Source organism: Bombyx mori, chromosome 9, assembly GCF_030269925.1.
Source record: "Bombyx mori chromosome 9, ASM3026992v2".
NCBI lineage: Eukaryota > Metazoa > Arthropoda > Insecta > Lepidoptera > Bombycidae > Bombyx > Bombyx mori.
In genome coordinates this window covers 244,755-268,160 of record NC_085115.1, presented here as the reverse complement: position 1 = coordinate 268,160, position 23,406 = coordinate 244,755, and the positions used below count along the sequence as shown (strand labels likewise).

Genomic DNA, 23,406 nt, shown 5'->3' with positions numbered 1-23,406 from the left:
TCATTCCCTTTTCACCAAGTCCACACTTTATTACTGTCAAGAATCGCGCTGTTCCACTTTGCTCCCAAATATATTTACTCTCTTAGTTATGATTAAAATACAGTTTGATATACGCAGCTGTGGGCAGAGTGATATCTACAGCTAAGATTGCCCAAATCCCCAGTGTTTCGGGTCTCCTCCTTACGTGGAGTGGTGAGGGAAACAAAAGAAAACGAGGAGGTGGAACGTATGCACCCTTCTCCTAATTAAGAAACCGCCCCTCTGCCGTTATCGGATCCTTTTACTTCCATATTTATAGAGCATACTTTTCAAAAAGTAGCGTCAAAGTTTAAGTTTAATAAAGTCACAACGTCGATCCCAGACCATATTATTATAGTTTGAAATAAATTTACTGCATAACTTGTGACACGAACTTTCCAGTTTTCAACAACTTTTCCACAAAGCTCCGACCAGGGAGAAATGTTTTGAACTCATACATTCTTCATGTAATTTTATCAAAATGGTTACATGTTTATCACCAAATTCAGTTAGTATTGTATTTATAGAATTCAATTTTATTCATCAAAACTGTAAAAGAAGTTTGATTTTAACAGCATGTAGATATATTGCCTTTAATTGTTCCTTGAGGTGACTTAGCTTAGCTAACTAACTTAGCTAGTCTTTTGCAAATAAATAGTCTGTGAGTATGTCTTAACATTTAGTGTATGCCAACGACATTTTCAAGATGAGTTTTTAAATAAAAGTTCCGAACAATAACATTGAGACCATAGGTATGCCGAGCAATTTCAAGCACTCGGTGAAAGATCTTCCCTTTGTCGATGTTTCCAAATAACCAGTTACAGCATTGAACTCATATCATTAGCTCCGGGTAGGCGGACCCATTGATACTCGATATCGCATCCGAGTGATGTGGGACAAAAACTTATCGAAGAAAACAACTAGAGGAGGCTACGAATACTAAGTTTGAAAATGTTCAGAATTCAAATTCATTGCGTTGCTGTGTTCAATGTATTTTGGATATTTGTCAACAGATGGCACTATAACAAAATGTTGTTACACCACTCAAACAGTACGACAGAAAATCATTTAAGGGTATAGTACTAAAAGTGGCTGCTGCTAATTGGTAAAAGGCATTAACAATATACATAATATGCTAATTTTGTGACAGCTGCGACAAGTTTTGTGACAATTTGGATCCTCAACAAATTCATATTTTGTTTGTTGGTGACAAGTGCCATGTATAGTATATACATATTATTATGTACCACATTCCGACCCGGCAGGCTAGTTCTGGTCCAGTGAGGTACCGTAAAGGAACGACCGACGTAGAGTATCCAACTACCGCCTCGATGATCCGCCGGCCATATCTCCTTGGAAGAGGCGCTGCTGTCGGCATTCTGGACTATACCACTTGGCCAAAATCAAGTGCCGGATCGAAAGCACCATACACCGCCAACCGATTGTTCTTTAGCAGCAACTCTGTAGAAATGCTGTCATACGGTCCGTTAAAATGGTCGTTAGCGCCGCGCGGCTTTTCCCCTTCAGGTCGCCATGTAACCATCACCGGGGGGAGACCGCCGCCAGCCGTAGGAGCCGGATCGTATATTGGCCTCCGGGTCGGCGACGACAAATCACCATCAGAAACAAAAAACAAAAGTCATGTGGCGTCACATAATCTATTCGTAAAGCGTACACAGTCGTTTGTGTTACGGAATGCTTATGAAGCAGGGTACAGCTGTCATTACATAGAGGGAGGATTACAAATTAGCAAAAAAAATATTTTTTTTTTAAACCGTGCTTCACATAAAATGCTTATGAATTTTATAAATGTTAAGAAAGGTAAAGGTATTAGGTAAAAAGTAAAAAGGGTAGGTATTAGGAAAGAACGGTAAGATCAATTAGTTTAATTTGTGCTTAAAATAGGTAATAATGCATACGAAAGTAGATAAAATGGACAGGAATTAGTTCAAAATCTCTCTTTTTGAAATACAAAGATATTATTGATATTTGTCTTTTGTTTTTATTATTATTTTATATTCAATTGCAGAACATTAGAATTACACTTTGAGTTAATTACAGTCACTAGTCCGGTTACTCTCTCTGTTCCGAATTATAATTTAGAACTTGTTTTTGTATGTAGGGTTATACATAGACACGTGTATATTTAAATATATACATATATAAGATTGTAGGAGTATGTGTATTAAATTTCATCCTTTGTATAATTAAAGCTTTTTTTATTTTATTTTTATTCCCCTTGTAGGTAGACGAGCATACGGCCCACGTGATGGTGAGTGGTTACCGTCGCCCATAGACTTCAGCAATGCCAGGGGCAGAGCCAAGTCGCTGCCTATCACTTAATACTCTCCACAAGGCTCGTTTAAAGAAGGACATGTCATAGCGCTCGGGAAACACCGCGGAGGGGAGCTCATTCGATAGCCGGATGGTACGTCGCAAAAATGTCCTCTGGAAACGCAGCTATATTTGCTTGCAATGTTGAATCCGGTTGTAATAAATACTTAAGTCAGCTTGGCGCGATACAGTTCACAGTTTACAATGAGCGAGCACTGCGAGACTGACTCTAACGCAAGGAGGTATGAGAATTAATGTATTAATTAATGTAATAAATAATTTTTTACATGATTTTTCTTGCAAGTGAATATTTTGTAAAAAAACTTTGCTAAGAAAAAAATGAATTTTGAGTTGTTTAGTTCTACGTTCATTCCTTTTAACTTATATTTTTTTGTTTGGATGAAATAATAATTCTATTTTTTTTAAGTGATTTTATGACCTGGTAACTAAGACCTTTAAGTCATGTCTTATTTTAATTTATATTCTTATTTTTATGAAAAATGATAATATGGAGTGAAATGAAATGAAAATGATTAACTTGAGACATTAATCAACTGGGATGAAATTAAATGAAATGAGATGATATGGGATGAAATATAATCTTAGTAAAATGGTGGTCATTTACTAAGATTTTTTCAGTGGAATTTTTGGAGGATCCCGAGAAGTTGCGTCCAGCGGCTTTGTTTCATTTTCCCACATTTGTGCACTTTCACAGATATTAAACAGTTAATAAACCACCGTTATTACATATTTAAACCTGAAGAAACACTAAATAGACAAAATAAAACAAATCACACAACTTCACTCCTCGCGTTCCCGCCAAAAAGTCTTAATAATTCTGTAAAGGAAAAACATAGTTCTACCTGCACAATATCGAATGGGCGTAAATATAATATTATATTGTACTATGAAAATAGTTTTGCTAATCTTTTCACTCCGACGTCAATCCCCTTTGTAACCCAAAGTTGTATATTAATACAACATTGAAATACATGAAACTTTGGATCATGAAATAGATGAAACCATAAAATAATGAACAACTATTGTAAAAGTTCCTCATTTCAGTTTTACCATGAACGATGACGCTGAACTGTATCGGAACAGTAGCAGTATGCAAAGGCGAGACGCTTTGAATTCGTTAACTGAATATTTACCTAAATTTAAATGGAAGGAAAGTAAAGAAAAGATTTTAGACATCGGTTGTGCTGACGGAAGTGTCACAAATATCATTAGCTCATGCTGTCCCACGGACTTTGAACTTTTTGAAGCGTGCGACGTGAACGTTAAATCTGTTAAATATGCTACGGAGCATTACGGAACCAGTAAGATGAGGTTCAGAGTCATGGATATAGAGAGTGACCTACCGAAGGAAATGAAAGGAAAGTTTGATCACGTCTTCTCATTTTACACGCTGCATTGGATCGAGAATCAAGAGTGAGTTTTCGATAATCAAATGCTTTGTATCAAATGAAATTGTGGGGGTAGCCATCACAGAACATTTCGTGTAATAAAAATCAAACCCGCAAATTTTAATTTGCGCAATGACTGGTGGTAGGACCTCTTGTGAGTCCGCGCGGGTAGGTACTACCACCCTGCCTATTTCTAATGCGTTTCGGTTTGAAGGGTGGGGCAGCCGTTATAACTATACTTGAGACCCTTAGAACTTATATCTTCAGATGGGTGACGCATTTACGTCGTAGATGTCTATGGGCTCCAGTAACCACTTAACACCAGGTAGGCTGTGAGCTCGTCCACCCATCTAAGCAATAAAGAAAAAAATGTTTTTTGACAGATACCTGAATTTCGATTATGACATTTTCAAGATAATCTTGCATCTAAACAAGTTCCGAACAACAACATTCGGACCGTCGGTCAAGCAATATCACCCTCTCGATGGAAGAACTTCCCTTCATCGTTATACCTTCCACAAAACTTCTTTTTGCATTCACTTATTTGTCGACAACGAAGATGAGTCCACGTCGGCTATCCCGGTCAGTAGGCCGTCAGACCCAGGCCGCTCGCGCGGTGTCGCCGGTACTCCGTGAAGAGCTCATGGAACTGCAGGCTACTGGACTGCCTCATGGGCTTCAAAAGCGGAAGCGACTCTTGACCGGCGCTATCCAGAATGATTCAAATCCGCTGTTTTCCGCCTTCATCCGTTGTTAACAATTATTATTTTTATCATAGTGTACACTCTGGTATCTTCCTGCCGCGATGGCGTTAGATACAAGGCGCATGATTTTTAGTTTATTAGTACTGCTTCATCACATATGAAACTTCCAGGAAAGCCTTTCAAAACATTTACGATCTCACGGCAGATGACGGTGAGTGCTTCCTAACCTTGCTGGCTCAAATGCCTGTCTTCAACTTATTTGATGCTCTCAAACACACTGAAAAATGGCGACATTGGCTCAGATACATCAAAAACTTTATCTCCCCATACTATGAGACTTCGGTAAGACAGATTTGTTTATATTATATAAATTACTGTACGTCAAGTTTTTTTAGTATAATATTATCTTAAACAATCAACATTTATATATTTTTTCTATTTCATATATACAGTATATTCCAATTATGATCACACATCATTGCCCTAACTTTCAAACAAAAAAATTTATATTTTAAAATTGAAAGATAATATTTTATAATAACAATTTGTTAGTATAATGCCATTAAAACTATGACGAAAAGTTTTGTGATACACCAGGAGAAGTAGAAAGTAGTAAAACTTATTGACAAACAGAAAATCATGTAATTTCATTGTATTCGCTCAAAAATTTGCATATTATTATTTACTGAGTAATGCAAACAACGTGATCTGACGATGATAAAATTTAGAAAACATAATAAATACTTCGATCATCCACTTGGGAATAGTGACAAAGCTTGGGTGGAGAAAACGGATTGTTTTACTGGATTATTCAATAATGAATAGGAGCATCCAAATTTGTAAAGTAATAAATTTTAGTCGAGAGAGTGTACTGATTTTCTAGGCCTCACGGTGCTAACGGGGGTGAATTAGGACTGTAGCGATACTGTCATTCAATATTTTCCCTGGCGAGAAAAATTGCCAGCTACTAGCACGTAATTAAGGCATTTGGTGATTTCAGGATCCAGATGTGGTGATAGAGTTACTACTTAAGAGAGTGGGTTTTCGTTACGTGGACGTGCGCTGTCGACAAAAGAAATTTGAATTTTACGACTTAAAATCATTTCGGAGTGAGTATGACTCTACCGTCAGGACTATAATACGGAACTACAGCGAACTTTTATGGGAAATTACTCTGAGGTCGTTTTAAAAAGAAAACTTTTAGGATACGAACTATTTATTGGATTTATACAATATGGATGATAACTCTCAGAGCAATCCCGGCAGCCGCACCTGAACTCTAAGACAATTCACTCTCTACTGCCTGTTCTCCGGTCTCCTCTAAAGTCTCTACCTCGGACCGCCTAGTCAGCGGGTCGAGGGTATCAGCATTTTAGGGTTCAGTACAGATACATAACAGAACGAACAATGAATACCATCATATATTCAATTCAATATTCAAGGGGGGTTGATTGCTTCCCGCTTCCGTAGGTTTAAACCGCGATTCCCTACAAGTGACCCCTGGGTGGTGCTAAACGGGAGCCGAATACATAATCGGTGGTAGGACTTGTCCGACTGGCTGGCGACCACCCTCCAACTATAGTCCGCCGCCAAATACCCTAGCTGTGTTCCGGTGTGTGGGTTGGAGAGCCAGTTCTATTCCTTCCCTTTCCTCTTCCTTGTTGGGGGTGAGTCTTGATGATACCTGGAACATGCGGAGCAGACGTGTGTGCGAGCTTGCGGGACGTGATTGTTCGACGGGGGTATAGGGAGACCCAGTGAAACGGTTTTCGGCTCCGCCCGCCGGTCAGTAGCGGACCTGAACCCGGGTGTCACTACTAAACTCCGCCCCTGGAAGCTGTCCCGCCAACCGGTGTAAAATTCTGTCGTGCGGTCTGCGCGTGCCTATACAGGTCCCACAGCAGTGATGCAAGTTCAACTCTGTTTGAGCATGTGCAAGAGGGGACTAACCGCGTGCTTGAGCAGTACCCATCTGCGGCGCTGGTGGTTCTTGGAGACTTTAACGCTCACCACCAAGAGTGGTTGGGGTCCAGAACTACTGACCTCCCGGGTCGGACTGCCTACGATTTCGCTTTGGCCTACGGCTTCTCCCAGCTGGTGACACAGCCCACCCGTGTCCCAGATATCGAGGGGAACGAGCCTTCTTTGTTGGACCTTCTGCTGACTACAGATCCGGCCGGATACAGTGTGGTGGTCGACGCTCCGCTTGGATCGTCTGATCACTGCCTTATTCGTGCTACCGTGCCTCTCTCTCGTCCTGGTCGTCGAACGACGACCGGGTATCGAAGAGTTTGGCGGTATATGTCAGCAGATTGAGATGGATTGCGTGAATTTTACGCATCCTACCCATGGGGGCGGTTCTGCTTTTCCTCTACTGATCCTGACGTCTGTGCGGACCGTCTTAAAGACGTGGTGCTTCAGGGGATGGAATTGTTTGTTCCCTCCTCTGAAGTGCCCGTTGGGGGTTGCAGCAGACCCTGGTATAACAATGCCAGTAGGGATGCTGCACACCTTAGGCGGTCCGCATACGCGGCTTGGGTTTACGCCAGGAGACGTCAGGACCCTAACATCTCAGAGAAAACGCGGAAATATAACGCCACTTCTAGGTCCTACAAGAAGGTTATTGCCAGGGCGAAGTCGGAGCACGTTGCTAGAATTGGCGAGCGACTAAAGAGCTATCCCTCTGGGAGCCGTGCTTTTTGGTCGCTCGCCAAAGCTGCAGAAGAAAACTTTTGCATGTCTAGTCTCCCACCACTACGCAAGTCCGATGACAGTCTGGCCCATAGTGCGAAAGAGAAGGCTGACCTTCTGATCAAACTCTTCGCCTCTAACTCGACTGTGGACGATGGGGGTGCCACACCACCGAAAATCCCCCGGTGTGATAGTTCTCTACCGGAGATCTGCTTTACACAGTGTGCAGTCAGGCGGGAACTCCGACTCATGGACATCCATAAGTCGAGTGGGCCAGACGGCATCCCTGCAGTGGTTCTGAAAACGTGCACCCCTGAGCTGACGCCTGCGCTAACGCGTCTGTATCGCCTGTCTTATTGCGCTAACAGGGTCCCGTCTTCATGGAAGACCGCCCACGTCCACCCTATCCCCAAGAAGGGTGACCGGTTGGACCCATCGAGCTATAGGCCTATCGCGATAACTTCTTTGCTTTCCAAGGTGATGAAGCGAATAATAAATATACAACTTCTGAAGTATTTTGGGAGTCTTAACGACGAAAGGAAAGATCTTCCACCGAGCGGGTGATATTTGCTCGGTAGACCGACGGTCCGAATGTTGTTGTTCGGAACTTGTATATATGCGCTTTATCTTGAAAATGTCGTAAGCGAGATTCAGGCATCTGTCAATTATCTTGCGTCGTATGATGGCTACCCGCCACATCACTCCCCTCCGAGACTGAAGGTCGTGTCATTTTTAATTAGCGTTGTCCGTGCTGAGATTAGCTTGCAAGGGCCAGTGCTGCTCGAAGCCTGCGGTGAGTCGAGGCTGAGCTTGAATGCTGCGTGCGTGTCGCCAGTGCTGCTCGAAGTCTGCGGTGAGTCGAGACTGAGCTTGAATGCTGCGTGCGTGTCGCCAGTAGTCCATGTGTGCAGAGCTGCCACGCCGGAGATGTGTGACCCCAAGCGTTGATGATCCGGTCGTGGGCTGCGATGAACTGTTGCGGCGTGATGAGGCAGTGAAGTTGCGTGCCGTAGGACCAGGAAGCGCGGTGAGTCGGCTGCGATGGTCCTGTTGAGGCTGCGATGCTGGCTTGCTGTGGGACAACTGTCAATGACGTGCTTTTATCTGCGAGAATGCGGGGATTGTGGTAGCCGGAGTTCTTGATGCGCTGAAGATGAATCAGAAGGTTGCGTGTTCACATCACGTCGGGGTCACCAGTTTTGGGAGAGCTTAACGACAAAGGGAAGATCTTCCACCGAGCGGGTGATATTGCTCGGTAGACCGACGGTCCGAATGTTGTTGTTCGGAACTTGTATATATGCGCTTTATCTTGAAAATGTCGTAAGCGAGATTCAGGCATCTGTCAATTATCTTGCGTCGTATGATGGCTACCCGCCACAGTATCTTGAAAATCGCCAGCTGATCAGTGACCGACAGTACGGTTTCCGTCACGGTCACTCACTTGGCGATCTTCTTGTATACCTTACTCACAGGTGGGCTGAAGCCTTGGAGAGCAAGGGCGCGGCTCTTGCTGTGAGCCTTGATATCGCGAAGGCCTTCGATAGGGTCTGGCATAGGGCACTTCTGTCGAAGCTACCATCTTACGGAATCCCCAAGGGTCTCTGCAAGTGGATCGCTAGCTTTTTGGATGGGCGGAGTATCACGGTCGTTGTAGACGGTGACTGTTCTGATACCATGACCATTAACGCTGGCGTTCCACAAGGTTCGGTGCTCTCCCCCACGCTTTTCATCCTGTATATCAATGACATGCTGTCTATTGATGGCATGCATTGCTATGCGGATGACAGCACGGGGAATGCGCGATATATCAGTCATCAGAGTTTCTCTCGGAGCGTGGTGCAAGAGAGACGATCAAAACTTGTGTCTGAAGTGGATAACTCTCTGGGGCGAGTCTCCAAATGGGGTGAATCGAACTTAGTTCAATTCAACCCGTTGAAGACACAGGTTTGCGCGTTCACTGCGAAGAAGGACCTCTTTGTCATGGCGCCGCAATTGGAGTATCCCTGCAACCTTCCGAGAGTATCGGGATACTTGGGGTCGACATTTCGAGCGATGTCCAGTTTCGGAGTCATTTGAAAGGCAAAGCCAAGTTGGCGTCCAAAATGCTGGGAGTCCTCAACAGAGCGAAGCGGTACTTCACGCCTAGACAAAGACTTTTGCTTTATAAAGCACAAGTCCGGCCCCGCTTGGAGTACTGCTCCCATCTCTGGGCCGGGGCTCCCAAATACCAGCTTCTTCCATTTGACTCCATACAGAGGAGGGCCGTTCGGATTGTCGATAATCCCATTCTCACGGATCGTTTGGAAGCTCTGGGTCTGCGGAGGGACTTCGGTTCCCTCTGTATTTTGTACCGTATGTTCCACGGGGAGTGCTCTGAGGAATTGTTCGAGATGATACCGGCATCTCGTTTTTACCATCGCGCCGCCCGCCACCGGAGTAGAGTTCATCCATACTACCTGGAGCCACTGCGGTCATCCACAGTGCGTTTACAGAGGTATTTTTTGCCACGTACCATCCGGCTATGGAATGAGCTCCTCTCCACGGTATTTCCCGAGCGCTATGACATGTCTTTCTTCAAACGAGGCTTGTGGAGAGTATTAAGCGGTAGGCAGCGTCTTGGCTCTGCCCCTGGCATTGCTGAAGTCCATGGGCGACGGTAACCACTCACCATCAGGTGGGCCGTATGCTCGTCTGCCTACAAGGGCAATAATAATAAAAAAAAAACCTCTTGCAACCTTCCCTTGCCCGATTCTAGGGCTTCCCGTGCCCAGTATTTGTGAAAATTACAATTTATGCTTGTTTGTTATTTTCTGACTCACATTGATTTTCGACTGTCGTGACCCTTGAGTGAGATTCCTCGAGATTACAGATTTAACTCGCACTATATTTACACTCCCTGTATATAGTTCTCATTAGATATCTACTATATTTATACAGAGAGTATAAATATAGTAGGTATGTAATGAGAATTCTAATGTACGAGTACATTTGGAAACCTTAATCAGGCAATTATCGTTTTGGGAAAAACTAGGAAAAGTTCTCAACAAAAACGATTTGATGCGTCCATCTCCAAGTAGAGCCAGTAGCTTGCTTGATCAATACGTAATTTTTATCCGAAAATATTATCAACTTAATTGTCATCATAATCTAGTTGTTGAATGTCTAAACCTGTTCTTTCTACCACCGGCTCCAATAAATAACCACATTCCTGATCAAAAAACCTGTGTAAATAAATAAGAATATAATATGCAACTTGACCTTTATATAAGTAATTTAGGTAAAGAACGGAGTATTAAATAAATTTACATAGGTAAAATATGGTAAAATTCGCGATAAAGCGATGTTTTTGTATTTTGTGATGTAATGTGGTGTCCTGTGTATTCACGTGCGATCACATTGAGCGGACTGTTTGTTAGTGACCTGGATAAGTGTTAATATGAAGTCGCATACATGTCTGGCAGTGATTACAAGCAGTCCCTTTAAAAACTCTTTTAGAAGCTGTTCTGTTTCTAGATCTACTAGAGGCGGTGAGTCCCTTCAAAGTAGGACAAGAGTTGCAGGAAGAATTAATCGATGACGTCATGGAAGTCGCAAAAGAAATGAGAATTATAGACACACAAAACAGCACAGCCAAACTTATATATAACCTAGTTGTTATACATTGTCGAAAATAATATAATACAATATTTTAATGTACCTAAAAGAAGACCGAATTCAACAAAATAAAATTAGAATATAACTAACTTAACTAAGCCACCATTTCAAAGCACCAGCTACAAGAAAAAAAGAGTCATCAAAACCGGTTCACACAGAAAAAGAGTACGAGATAACACGCGCATGCAACGGTAGGCAACGGCTTGGCTCTGCCCCTAGCATTGCTGACGTCCATGAGCGACGGTGACCACTTACCATCAGGTGGGCCGTATGCTCGTCTGCCTACAATGGCAATAAAAAAAATGCAAAATACAGTCGGATTGAGAACTACCCCCTTTTTAAAGCCGACCAAAATATAAAGTTGTAATACTTTAGGTATTCATGTATTATGATAATCTAATTTACAAAACATCAATGTAACATAAGATTGTTATTGTATCGAAGCGTGTTTGTTTTTTGTTTTCGTGTTTTTCGTTTATGTATGAAGACAAAGAATGTAAATTCATTATTTTGTAGTAATGAAAGAATATATGTTCATTTTAGATATAATTATTGTGCACTTTAAGCAATAATAAATAATGAGTTTTATGAAGGTCCTGTGAGTGTACCAAAGATCGGACGCGCGACCGCACCGCCCCCCTTCAAACGCCATCCAGTTTATTTAAGCTACATTGTGCTGAATGCTGATTATAATAATAATATTTATTCAAGCCTCTTAAATTACAAATACGTACAAGAATTCTTAATACTAGTATAATAATATACATGGCTTTTTATGAGGTATACAATAACATTATTCCCTGACTTTTATGCTAGGAAAAACCTGTGTTACAAAAGTCAGTGGTTCAGTGCTAGGTCACCAGGTAAAGTAAGTTAACCAGAAAGAGCGATCTGTAAGAATTATTGTCTCTGTAATCTGTAAGATTGTTTGACAAGAGCGATTATAGTCGTTTAAATGCCAATTACAGTTCGACATTAGCCCTGTGAACTCCAGTAACCACTGACCCGGATCTGTGTACTTAGGAAATGTTCTAGAACGACTTCCACGGTGAAGGAATTTAATCGTGTAATAAAAATTAGTCCCGCAAAAATAATTATTTACGAATTCACTCTTATGAGCCCGCACGTGTAGGTACCACTACCTGCCTTTTTTTGCCGTCGAAGTTTATAGTTATTGTATTACAAAAACAGAAAGTTTGCAGTTTTGGTTCATGAAAATAATTTGGATCTGTCACGCGCATGCGCGACCGAAGAAATCTAGAAGGCCATGATCCCCGGCGCCATTAACATAAATCATTGTACATTTTTACATGAAATAAAGATTTTATTATTTTATTTAGAGCCGCTTTTATTTAAGCGTCCATTTTAGGTGACCCCGATGTGATTTTAAATAATTAATAAACAAACTCATGTCTCAAGGTAATTAGCAGCATTGACCTTGTTGATGTCTATGGGCATCAGAAATTATATAGAACAGACAAGGCTGTATGGGCTTATATCCCCTTGCCTTTCCTAATAAGGAAAAATTGTACCAAAAAAAATGTCTATGGGCTCTGTAACAACTTAACACCAGGTTTTTATAGCTTAGATGGGTGGAATAGCTCACGGCTCACCTGGTGTTAAGTGATTACCGGAGCCCATAAACATCTGCAACCCACCTCGAGACATGAGTTGTAAGGTCTCCGTTTTTATAGTAGAATCGCCGCGCCAATCTATAGTGCAGACGGCTCCTACATCCTGCTTTAAATGAAGTCCCCCCGTGGGATCTCAGCACGGATATGTCCTTGTGCGCTCGAGGTAGGCAGGGCTTGTCGTTGTCTTCGACATGGCCAGTGACCGCTTTGTTTCAATAATATCCTTAGTAGCTCTTCACGAGGTATTATTAATCAACTATCCGATGATTTGCACGCGAAGTAAATTGTCGCTTCGTAACCAGGTGACCCTCTACAAAACTTGTACACGCCCGGTCATGACCTGTGCAAGTGTAGTGTTCGCTCACGCGGCCCGCACTCATTTGAAAACCCTTCAAGTCATTCAATCTCGGTTTTGCAGCATAGCCATCGGCGCACCGTAGTTAATGAGGAACATTACTTTGGGAAGGCGACACTACACGAAGATCCTCATGTTGTGGCCTCCGGAAATTACATACCCGTCGACGTCGCCCTAAACACGTCATTATGGATCCTCCCGATCCAGCGACGAAGGGCTCGACGAGTGAATTAACCTATAGACACAGCCCACTTAGTTTCTCGCCGGATCTTCTCGGTGGGTCGCGTTTCCGATCCAGTGGTAGCGTCCTCAGGTTAGAGCCCTGAGAGCTCACCTACACGTTATGGTTACGCTAATAGTCTCTTGAGATTATCGGTTAGGTAGGATTTTTTTTTTATGAATCAATGAAAAACGGCATTGCCACTGGCTTCACAGTTCATTTATTTTTACTAAATTCACTATAGCGCTATTAACATCAGTTTGTTTATACGCTGCAAGTGATTAAGCTAATAACCCTAAGCAAAGTTCAGGGCGGCAGGGACTAGTGAAGGCTCTCGGGTCCGTGGGACTAGATTGTACAGAAGATGAAGTCGTTATTTTGATTTTGTTTAAATTTTAGTAATTGATTCGACGATGGAGTACCTCCGCCCTGCAGGAACTGTAAATGGCATGACGGTGAAATTTAAGCTATTTTATATATCAATATTACTATCAAGTAATCTGCTTGTCTACTGGTACCTACCGATTAGATTTATTAGGTTGAGCGAGGAGCCCGTCCGTACAGTAATTATTATTATTATTATTAATACTTTATTTCAGTTTTTTTTTAATGATCGAGTCTTATTTATTGATTCGATTCAGTAAAATATAATTTACGAGGGGTGTTTAGTGCGGTCATAATTATTATAAATCGAATAAGTTTTGAATGCATTCATAAAAATAAAAATGCTAAAAAAGCTAATTTTTTCTCTCTGGACACTAATATAAATAAACATGTAATTTTTTGTTCCAAAACTAAATTTGAGAATTAAATTTAATAAGCCACTTTTGTAACGACTGTTGGTGCGGGACAGCAGCGCGTCTCTTCTTCAGAGTGTTACGACAGTACTGTACGTTATGATATTATTTAACCCTCTGCGAAGAAAGTTTTGAGAGAGTCAATGTTAGAGCGCAACTGTTGCTCCCTGCGCAGCGCGGTGCCGGTACAGCTTCGAGACTACCAGCTCCCTCCAGCGGCGCGGCACAGCTCGCGCAGGCGCCGCGCGTCCGCCCGCCGGCAGACGTGCGCGCGCGCCCCCGCCGCGCCCCCCGCCCCCGCCGCGCCCCCCGCCCCCGCCGCGCCCCCCGCCCCCGCCGCGCCCCCCGCCCCCGCCGCGCCCCCCGCCCCCGCCGCGCCCCCCGCCCCCGCCGCGCCCCCCGCCCCCGCCGCGCCCCCCGCCCCCGCCGCGCCCCCCGCCCCCGCCGCCGACACCAGCTCGCTCCACGGGAGTGGCCATTCGTCTCTGAGATACTGGAAGTAGATAAACGGTTTTTAGACCCAGCACACACCTAAAAATTATTTCGACGTTGGTACTCTTTGTTTGGCTCTCGACAAACTGCCCAGACAACAATACGGTTTGGAACAGTATAAATTAATAATGTCTAATAAGGTTGACCACTACACGTGAAGCGTTTAAGACGAAGGTTCGAGAACTGTTTCTCAGAGAGTTAGCAGAGTCATCTAATTGATAATATTTGTTTATATATGTTTTTATATGTATATATTTATGTACCTATATATGTATTTATTTAAGTACGAGTATTTGTATCTATAAATATTATGTATGTTATATATACACATATGTTTCAGCAATATCACTTTCACACTACACCTACCAAGATTCATTTCTGCACTCCCCTAAGATAGACTGTTAGAGAATGCCTATGGCATTAAGTCCGCCTTTATACTTTCTAGTATATGAATCTATAAATAAATAAATAAAAACAGTCGAAACTTAATGGGTAACGAGGTTGGGGAGATACGACAGCACGCAGCGAGGCGCCGGGTACACTCACCTGGTCGAAGGGCTGGTGCCCTATGTGGAACATGGTGTGCAGCAGCGGCGCGCGGGGGCCGGGCGGGGGCGGCGCGCCCAGCTGCTCGTACACCCAGCGCGCGTGCAGCCGCAGGTGCTCGTACACAACCTGCAGCACCACCGCGCGCCTCTGTACTGAACTCACTTGACGTGCAGACAGATTGCAATTCAAAGATTTCATTTGACAGAAATATTTTTTGCAGTCCTGTCACAAAAGGACCCTTATACTTCTCTCGACCGTCAAAATAGTTTCAATTGATCAGTACTCGCTACCAATACGACGCTCGCTCACGCCGGCAGATCAGTAGTTTGAATACATCGAAGGCCACGTCTCAATTGCAGAGCGGTTGTCCCCCCGGTCCCACCGCATGCACTGCTCCGCGGCACAAACACGCATTGGAGTAGCATTAGTACGTATTCCGCTACCAGGCGTATCCCTGACGCCCAGCGCGTCTCGGGCTACCACCACCCGTTGGGACGAAGTACTGTGTCTATAGTCTTTATAGTGCACCCCGCTCTTTAAAATCGGTGACAACGTAAAAAAAAAATGTTTTTTCCTACTTAAGCTGATAGCCTTGAGAGGCTATTTCAGCGTAACCTTAACTAGTAGGTGAGCTCACGGGGCTCAAGCAGGAGTGATGCTAACACTGACTTTAGCAAGAGCAGTGCTTTGCAGAATCTACCACCGGATCGGAAAAGCGACCCACTAAGAAGATCAGGCGAGAAATTTAGTGGGCTCTGTCTGTGGGTTAATTCGCTCGTCGAAGCCTGCGTCGCAAGCGACGGGTTCGACGAGGACGGTGACCGGTAACGGTGCTTGTGGTGGTACCTACAATCACCGTTAATGGATCGGGAGGATCCGTAATGACCTGTTTTGGGCGACGTCGACTGTTTACCGTTCGGTCTACAGGATCGGGTATGTAAAACAATATACTGATAACAAACAAATGAAACCAAGTCATACTAGAATTACCTGTAATGTTATAAGTTGAAGCTTGAATAAGAATTATATGTGGATGGACTGTGTGACAGACAGTACGAGACAGCAGGATGGGAGCGCAGAGATGACGTATGAGAAGTCGGAATGAAAAACGCGGTCAAGAGGAAGAGGAAAGCGAATGGGGAGGGGGCAAGGCGGAGGGAAGTTATAGGGTCAAGCTAAAAGGGGATAGGAACCCGCAGACTGTCCCGGCCCGGCGCCGCCATGAGCAGGCGGTCCGTGAGCGCCGCCGCGTCGCCCCCGCGCTCCGCCCCCGCGCCCGCCACGTCCCCCTGCGCGTACGCATACGGATACTGATGGGCGGGACTACTTCAAATAATGTTTGGATTCAGGTTTTTATATTATTAATGAATTATAATTTGTGATAAATACCTACCTACATAGAACTTGAAAATTAGAAAATATTGTTTCAGAGGTCCTATCACCCACCAGTTATCACGCAAATTATAATTTGCGTAGTTGTAAGTCCAGACGGATAGGTACCACCGCCCTGTCTATTTTCTGCCGTGAAGCAGTAATGCGTTTCGGTTTGAAGGGTGGGACAGTCGTTGAAACTATACTTGAGACCTTAGAACTTATATCTCAAGGTGGGTGGACTCCAGTAACTACTTAACACCAGGTGGGTAGGTGTGAGCACGTCCACCCATCTAAGCAATAAAAAAGAGAGTAGAAAGACAGAGGAGGCTCGTCCTACATGCCCTCCGCGCGGGAATTGATAATTCAAATTAATAGAACTAACCTGTAACTTCAGTTGAGCGAACTCAGGGAAATCCTGTAGACCGTGTTGTTGGGACAGACGTTGTGGTCGCCGAGACTTGTTGAGCAGGCGCTGCAGCTGCGGCTCCAGCGGCCCACGGTCCGCACCGCACAGCGCCTCGCACACGCAGCGCGCGCCCTCCGCGCTCTCTGCGGACCACCACACTGAGCTAACCCGTCCACGCGTGGACCTCAACAACCAATCGCACGGGGAAAGAAAATAAACTACATAGATAAACAGCTAATGTATTGGTATAATTTTGTGGGTAGGATTAAACGACGAAAGGAAAGATCTTCCACCGAGTGGGTGATATTGCTCGGTAGACCGACGGTCCGAATGTTGTTGTTCGGAACTTGTATATATGCAAGCTTGTCTTGAAAATGTCGTAAGCGAGATTCAGGCATCTGTCAAATATCTTGCGTTGTATTATGGCTACCCGCAGAATGGAAAGCAGTCGACGTCGCCCCAAGCACGTCATTTCGGATCCTCCCGATCCAATAACGATGCTTCTAGGTACCTCAAGCACCGGTCATCGTTCTCGTCGAACCCGTCGCTTGCGACGAAGGGCTCGGCGAGTAAATTAACTCACAGACACAGCCCACCGAGTTTCTCGCCGAATCTTCGTCTCGAAACGTGAAAAGTTACGAAGTGTCAAAAGGGACTTCGTAATTGGAATAGAGTATATACTATACCTTTTTTCCCTTTTTCCTCTTCTTTCTTAGCCCAGTTCTGTATTTCTTCGTAAGCGATCATGATCAGAACCTGCAGCAGCACCGAGTCCCCGAGCGGCGCCACGTGCGCGGGCAGCGCCGCCTGCAGCGCCTCGCACGCCAGCTGCAGCGGCGCCCCAGTGCTGTCCACGGACCGCTCCACGTACGTCAGGCAGAGCGACACCGTCTGCACAACGACACACAAGCGGACGTTCAATGTTGTGTCTAATAACTTCAATGTCTGCCATAAACCAATAATTAGCCTGTTTTATTCGACGTTACGGTACCTTCGGAAGGCGGCAATAAACACAAAATATAAGCAGACCGAGTCGAGTTTCGGAAGCGGACAGCACCGCGCGTGGAATGTTAACTAAGAACTAATCACAGAATTATTGTGATATCCCCATAAATTATTCTAGTTTTCCTAATTACGGTTATTTTTCATTTTTGTTGTTGGCCTCTAGTCTTTTGAATGCCTTTTAAAGCCATTTTTACCTTAAAAACTCTGTAATCGGGAAACAAGATGAATTGTTTTTTAATAATGTGGCAGGTAGCGGTAAACCGTCGGTCTACCGAGCAAACATCACCCGCTCGGTGGAAGATCTTCCCTTTGTCGTATACCTACAACTGGTGACCCCGACGTGATTTGAACACGCAACCTTCTGATCAAAAATGACCTGCTCAAAAAAGTATTCTTACTCGAAAATATTTACCTATTAAAAGACATACAAAGTTACATATTTAATCACAAGTTACCTGGAAGAGTGAGGCGCGGGAGGCGAGGGCGCGGGCGAGCAGCGGCCCCGCCCCCCGCACCACCGCGCCCCCCGCCGCCCCCGCCACCGCGCTCAGCCACGCCGCGCGACGCTCGCTCCAGATCTATACACGAGGGTTATTGTGTTCAGACCAAAACGCGTTACTGCTTCACGGCATAGACAGGCGGGGCGGTGGTACCCAGCCCAGCGGGCTCACGAGTTGCCTTACTACCGGTAAGAGAAGCGAGGCATGCCGCCCCGAGCACATGGCTTGTTGAGGAACTTGTTGAGCAGATGAGGAACCGCGTGTACCGGTACAATGAAACTTAGCGGCCGCCGCGTCCCCGGACAGACGGGGTGCGATCCAAGATGGCGCATCGGCACGGAAAGTTGCGGCAGATCGCGGCAGATTGCTAACATTATTATTGCGATTTCCGCGATGTCATTTGAAGCTAGAAAACCAAAATTTTTAGCTGATATTCTTTTGGTCTGTGAGTCTAGGACCGATTTTTGTAAAAAACAATCTCAATAAAACAACACGTACTTTTATGTTCACAAATTGCATAAGTAAAAACTGAGTGCTAGTGGTGCCACGGGGGCACCCAGATAAACGCGAGTGAGAGATCGCCCACCTGTCTCCGGTCCAGGCCGGCGGCCCAGTCCCTGCCGGACATCTCGAGGCCGTAGCACAACGTGGACTTTATCTCCGCCTTGCTGCCCACGCTGACGAGGATGTAGGTGAGCGCGCCCGCCGCACGCGCGTACTCCTCGCCGTCTGGAAGTGAGGGGGGAGGGGTACAGGCGAGGCGGACGCGCGGTGGGGGGCGCGGGGGGCGGGGGTACGTACCGTCGCTGTCCCCTTTAAACCTGCAGTACCCGTCGGCAGTGCAGAGGAAGCCGTCGCAGCTCTGCGGGCCGGCGCCGGTCGCGTACCACTGCGCCCGCACCGACCACTTGCTGTTGTCCGGGCTCATGTTGCGCAGAGCTCTGACCAGCAGCATGCGGGCCAGTAAGCAATCTCGCATTGTCAACACCTGGAATTAACACTTATAAGTTCTTCTCAGTGGAGAACTGATGAATTGATTGAACTGAGAAGGTATCGGCGTGCAGCCAGCGTGCTAATACCTCACTTCTATTTAACCCTTTAACTGATGTGTAGGTCACCGGTGCCCTACACGGCGCACTGAAGTAATTATGTCGATTTCCGTTACTAAAGCGCCCAAGGTTTGCCTAACTTTCCCTTCTTTTGTTTGTTAATGTATGTTTTAGTCTTATGTCTCTTCGAAACAGATTAATTTTCAGTATCGTTTGAGTTCGTCTTTCCTCAGAGATATTCCGGTGCCTATGTAAGAGAAGTTCAAAGAGAGATATCGACATAGTTATTTCAGTGCGCCGCGTAGGGCACCGGTGACCCACAAGGTAGTCAAAGGGTTAACTATGCTTATCAGTTCATTGCTGTCACGAAACATGCAGGTACACATCGACGTTACAAAGTATATATTTAAATAGTAATATTTCCTTAATGGTGCTCTTAGCAACACTTACGGTCAGACGAAACCCAATCTCATACCTTTTACTATCGTTGACCGACATCCGGTACAAGCCGGTACACGATGTCCGCTTGTTTTAATTAACTGCTTTGAAGTTAACTTTAATTCAAACAGAACGAAAATGTGTCTTCTTTTTGTAACAAAATACTGAAAATCTAAGTTGACCTTAACGATCAGCGCCCAGGAAGGTTGCGGCTGAGCCAACAGCACCATCAGCTCTAAAGCCAACGCCGTCCTGCTGGGCAGCTCCGCGCCTCGGGCCGCCCCTCCGTCGTTGACGCGGTCGAAGAGCTGAGGACTCACGAAGGTGTACCAGGGCTGCGGGCCGTCCTGTGCTGGGATCTGCGTTTGATCTTCGTTTGTCAAGGCCTAGAAACATTTGTTAGCCATTACAATACAAGCTGCTCTAAACTAAGCAAAGCAAAGACGCCTTGAAACATCAGGACGACTTCAAACTCAATGAATGTGTTCAGGGTCCAGACGTTTATCACCTAGGGACGACAAGATGGAGTGACCAGGCGGCAACTGTGACACCGACCCGGGCTTGGGACAGGTATCACGGCAGAAGTAGAATGTAGGAAACGGAGAACGGCTTCGAAAGCAAGACTAATTAGGGGAGCCAGGATAGTAAATATTATTTAATTTACAGTCGGGCTGACAATTACCGTGGCACACTGTTTAAGTAAAACAATTTCGAACCTCTGTGTACTGAATAACGGAAGCTTCTTAACGTGTGACAATCAAAAATACACCTGGTGTATAAAATGTAACGGGGCTCCTCTGTACACGAAGCATTTGAAGAGCTCGTTGCACTTGGCGTGCACGTCGCGCACGTGCCGCGCCCCGCCCCCCGCGCCCGCCCCCGCGCCCGCCAGCTCGCGCCCGCCCCCGCACACGGCCGGCAGCAGCTGCGCCACGCACAGCAGCGTGTTCAATATGTCGTTGAGGAGCAGTGGAGTTGTCGATGTACTCGTGTTGGTCTGCGAGAGTCCAGAGATGAATCGTCGGTGTAATATACTACGACCACTGTCCTCTATGTGCATGGTCTCTTCAGAGGACTGTTTACGAATATCTGGAGAAGCGAACATAGTCCAGTTTGTACTGTACTTGTACTTGTACTGGGCAGTAACAATAGGGCCAAGTACTTTATGCTAGTGCGTACTTTATGCTAGGGGTGGTGGAACTGTAGAAATATTAGTATAGTTCTACAGTTCCACCACCCCAATAAAAGGACTTTTTTAGTGCCATTACCGTGGTCCGAATTTTGTAATTCATAAATGTTGTATGGTTATACGTTCCTGACTATCATTAAAGACATTGCTGTTTCCAAACCAATACTATTCAGACTAAGCTTGTATTAAGCTGTATGTTCACGGAGCTCACGATTTTTAGTCAATTAGAAAGTTTAATTGAAGTTGCTCAGATACAGCTGGCGCTGACGCCGCCCGCGGTGGAGACATATTTACTTAGATATAGTAAGCTACATTGTAATCCTCAAAACGAATACTATTTTTTTAAATATTTTAACAGTAATTACCTGGCAATACCGAACAGTTAGTATTGTAAGAGATTCATTAAGCATTCCCGCGAAAATCCTTTGCGCGACGCGAGGAGGCACCGTGTCCCACAGGTCCTGCCGACTCCCTGGCAACAATGAACGTGTGTTCTTATCTCCAAATAGTACTATTTATGTATATTTAACTTTATTTTTCAAGTGTCATTAAAAGGCCACTATAATTCATTAAGATTGAAAAATAATCTGAAAAACTTCACTCAACGCCACTCAAAACAGATCATATTTTATAACCTACAATTCACTCTTATTTATTTAATTACAAAATTCTAGACGGTTGGAGCCAATAATATAAATAAGTTATGAATGTTTTTTATTTATTTTTATTGCTTAGACGGGTGGACGAGCTCACGGCCCACCTGGTTTTAGTGGTTACCGAAGCCCATAGACATCTACAACGTAAATGCCGCCACCCACCTTGAGATATGAGTTCTAAGGTCTCAGTTTTTACAGCACAACGGCTGCCCCACCCTTCAAACCGAAACGCATTACTGCTTCACAGCAGAAATAGGCAGGATGGTGGATCCGTGCGGACTTACAAGACGTCCTTCCACCAGTATGACACACTCAACAATCTTCATTTATAATCACAGCATGCTCTACCCCAGTACTACGAGTAATGTGCAACTCGCCATTCATGTAGAGCCACCAGCCCTGCACGGAGGGCGCGCCGCCCCCCGCGCCCCCGCGGCCCCCCGCGTCCTGCAGCACGTACAGGGACAGCACCCTGCAGTGCAGGTCCAGCACGCGCTCGGCGACCGCCTCCGACATGGCCACGTAGCGCTTGTAGCACGCCTGGGAACATCACCATACTTCCAACTACTTTACTGGTGGTAGGACCTCTTGTGAGTCCGCACGGGTAGGTACCACCACCCTGCCTATTTCTGCCGTGAAGCAGTAATGCGTTTCGGTTTAAAGGGCGGGGTAGCCGTTGTAACTATACCGAGAACTTAGAACTTATATCTCAGGGTGGGTGGCGCATTTACGTTGTAGATGTCTATGGGCTCCAGTAATCACTTAACACCAGGTGGGCCGTGAGCTCGTCCAATCACCTAAGCAATAAAAAAAATGTATACTAAACAAATCGTCAGATAATCGATTCGTTTGTACCAGCACCACTCACGTGACGCGTCGACAGACAACGTACTGTCGTGCTGCAATACAATTAGTAATTTAGAAGTGGTATGGATGCAGCTTGGATGTGCCCTCGGCATTGCTGAAGTCCTTGGGTGACGATAAACACTCACCGTCAGGTGGGCCGTATACTCGTCTACCTACAAGGCCAATAAAAAAAAAGATTGTGTGGTTTTATGAGACCACGGTAAAAGTGAAACTTTTCTTCACATTATAGACATTTAACAAAAAAAAATTGAAGTAATATTCTATTAAGGGTATAAAAACCGCTTTATCAATGCTAATTTTATGCTTGGAAAATTGAAATGATAATGGGAAAGGATAAAAGTAGACTAAGTCTCCAACTAATATTTTTATTGAATCCGCCGCCATATTGGCCTTGGCTGCTCTGACGAGCGCCTTTCACGTTATCCCTACTCCGCGGCCGACCGTCACGCGACATGCAACACACAGACGAAAAAGTTTGAAACGATGTAATAAAAGTATCACTTTAAAAGCTATCAGAGAACAAATCACTGATGAGTCACACGTGTGATGTGATGATAACCGGATATAACCGTAATTTCAAGAACTGCAACCCAATCCCCCTTGCACGCGAGCGTCACGCCACACTTGAGGTATGATGAGGTCAATGTCTCAATTATATTGAATCATGTTTGCCAAATCACGTCACAATGTGAACGCGAACAAAATTTTAAAATACACAACCAATAAATGAACACTTGTATACCAGCCGAGACCACGTAGCTACACAGCAAAGTATTTGAAACGTTGAAATGAATAATGTGGAAATAATAAACGCGAGATTAGTCAGTTAAAGTACTTTTGGTCTCCGAAGCGCGAAAACCGAAGAGAATACTGTAACTTCACATACTTGCAATATAGAGAATCTTTCAGCGTTGCCAGAGTCTTCCACGTGCTGTAAGTAGCAATACAGACTGTTTTTAAGCAGTGCTGCGGCTCCCAGGGTGGCGGTCAGCACCGGGAGGTCGGCGTGGTCCAGTGCCTCTTGCACCAACATGTGGAGATGCTCTAGAGGCGGAAAATGTACAC

At 44.9% G+C, this 23,406-nt stretch overlaps 2 protein-coding genes across 2 annotated transcripts; one reads left to right on the top strand and one right to left on the bottom strand.

Moving 5' to 3' along the window:
* Positions 1-2,401: 2,401 nt before the first annotated feature.
* On the top strand, positions 2,402-12,145 carry LOC101742377 (juvenile hormone acid O-methyltransferase-like). Its single transcript, XM_038013025.2, has 5 exons — positions 2,402-2,594; positions 3,418-3,786; positions 4,636-4,807; positions 5,466-5,574; positions 10,670-12,145. Exons 1-5 carry the CDS (start codon positions 2,557-2,559, stop codon positions 10,828-10,830), a joined length of 849 nt encoding a protein of 282 aa, XP_037868953.1. The 5' UTR covers positions 2,402-2,556; the 3' UTR covers positions 10,831-12,145.
* A 1,222-nt stretch (positions 12,146-13,367) lies between these two features.
* On the bottom strand, positions 13,368-23,374 carry LOC110384752 (uncharacterized). Its single transcript, XM_038013024.2, has 11 exons — positions 23,228-23,374; positions 21,852-22,014; positions 20,399-20,718; positions 19,812-20,015; positions 18,729-19,130; positions 18,098-18,220; positions 17,324-17,528; positions 16,614-16,780; positions 16,051-16,167; positions 14,855-15,079; positions 13,368-13,457 (listed from the first exon to the last, which is right to left on the bottom strand). Exons 1-11 carry the CDS (start codon positions 23,372-23,374, stop codon positions 13,368-13,370), a joined length of 2,163 nt encoding a protein of 720 aa, XP_037868952.2.
* Between the last annotated feature and the right edge of the window lie 32 nt (positions 23,375-23,406).

Bases quoted from the DNA above. Each gene is read 5' to 3' on its own strand.
- LOC101742377 (XM_038013025.2), top strand. From the start codon at position 2,557: ATGAGCGAGCACTGCGAGACTGACTCTAACGCAAGGAG. The intron at 3,787-4,635 runs GTGAGTTTTCGA...TGAAACTTCCAG, and splicing joins CATTGGATCGAGAATCAAGA to GAAAGCCTTTCAAAACATTT. The intron at 5,575-10,669 runs GTGAGTATGACT...TTCTGTTTCTAG, and splicing joins CGACTTAAAATCATTTCGGA to ATCTACTAGAGGCGGTGAGT.
- LOC110384752 (XM_038013024.2), bottom strand. From the start codon at position 23,374: ATGTTGGTGCAAGAGGCACTGGACCACGCCGACCTCCCGGTGCTGACC. The intron at 19,131-19,811 runs GTCAACTTAGAT...TGTTAATTCCAG, and splicing joins CCTGGGCGCTGATCGTTAAG to GTGTTGACAATGCGAGATTG. The intron at 18,221-18,728 runs GTGGGCGATCTC...CCTCGTGTATAG, and splicing joins CCGGCCTGGACCGGAGACAG to ATCTGGAGCGAGCGTCGCGC.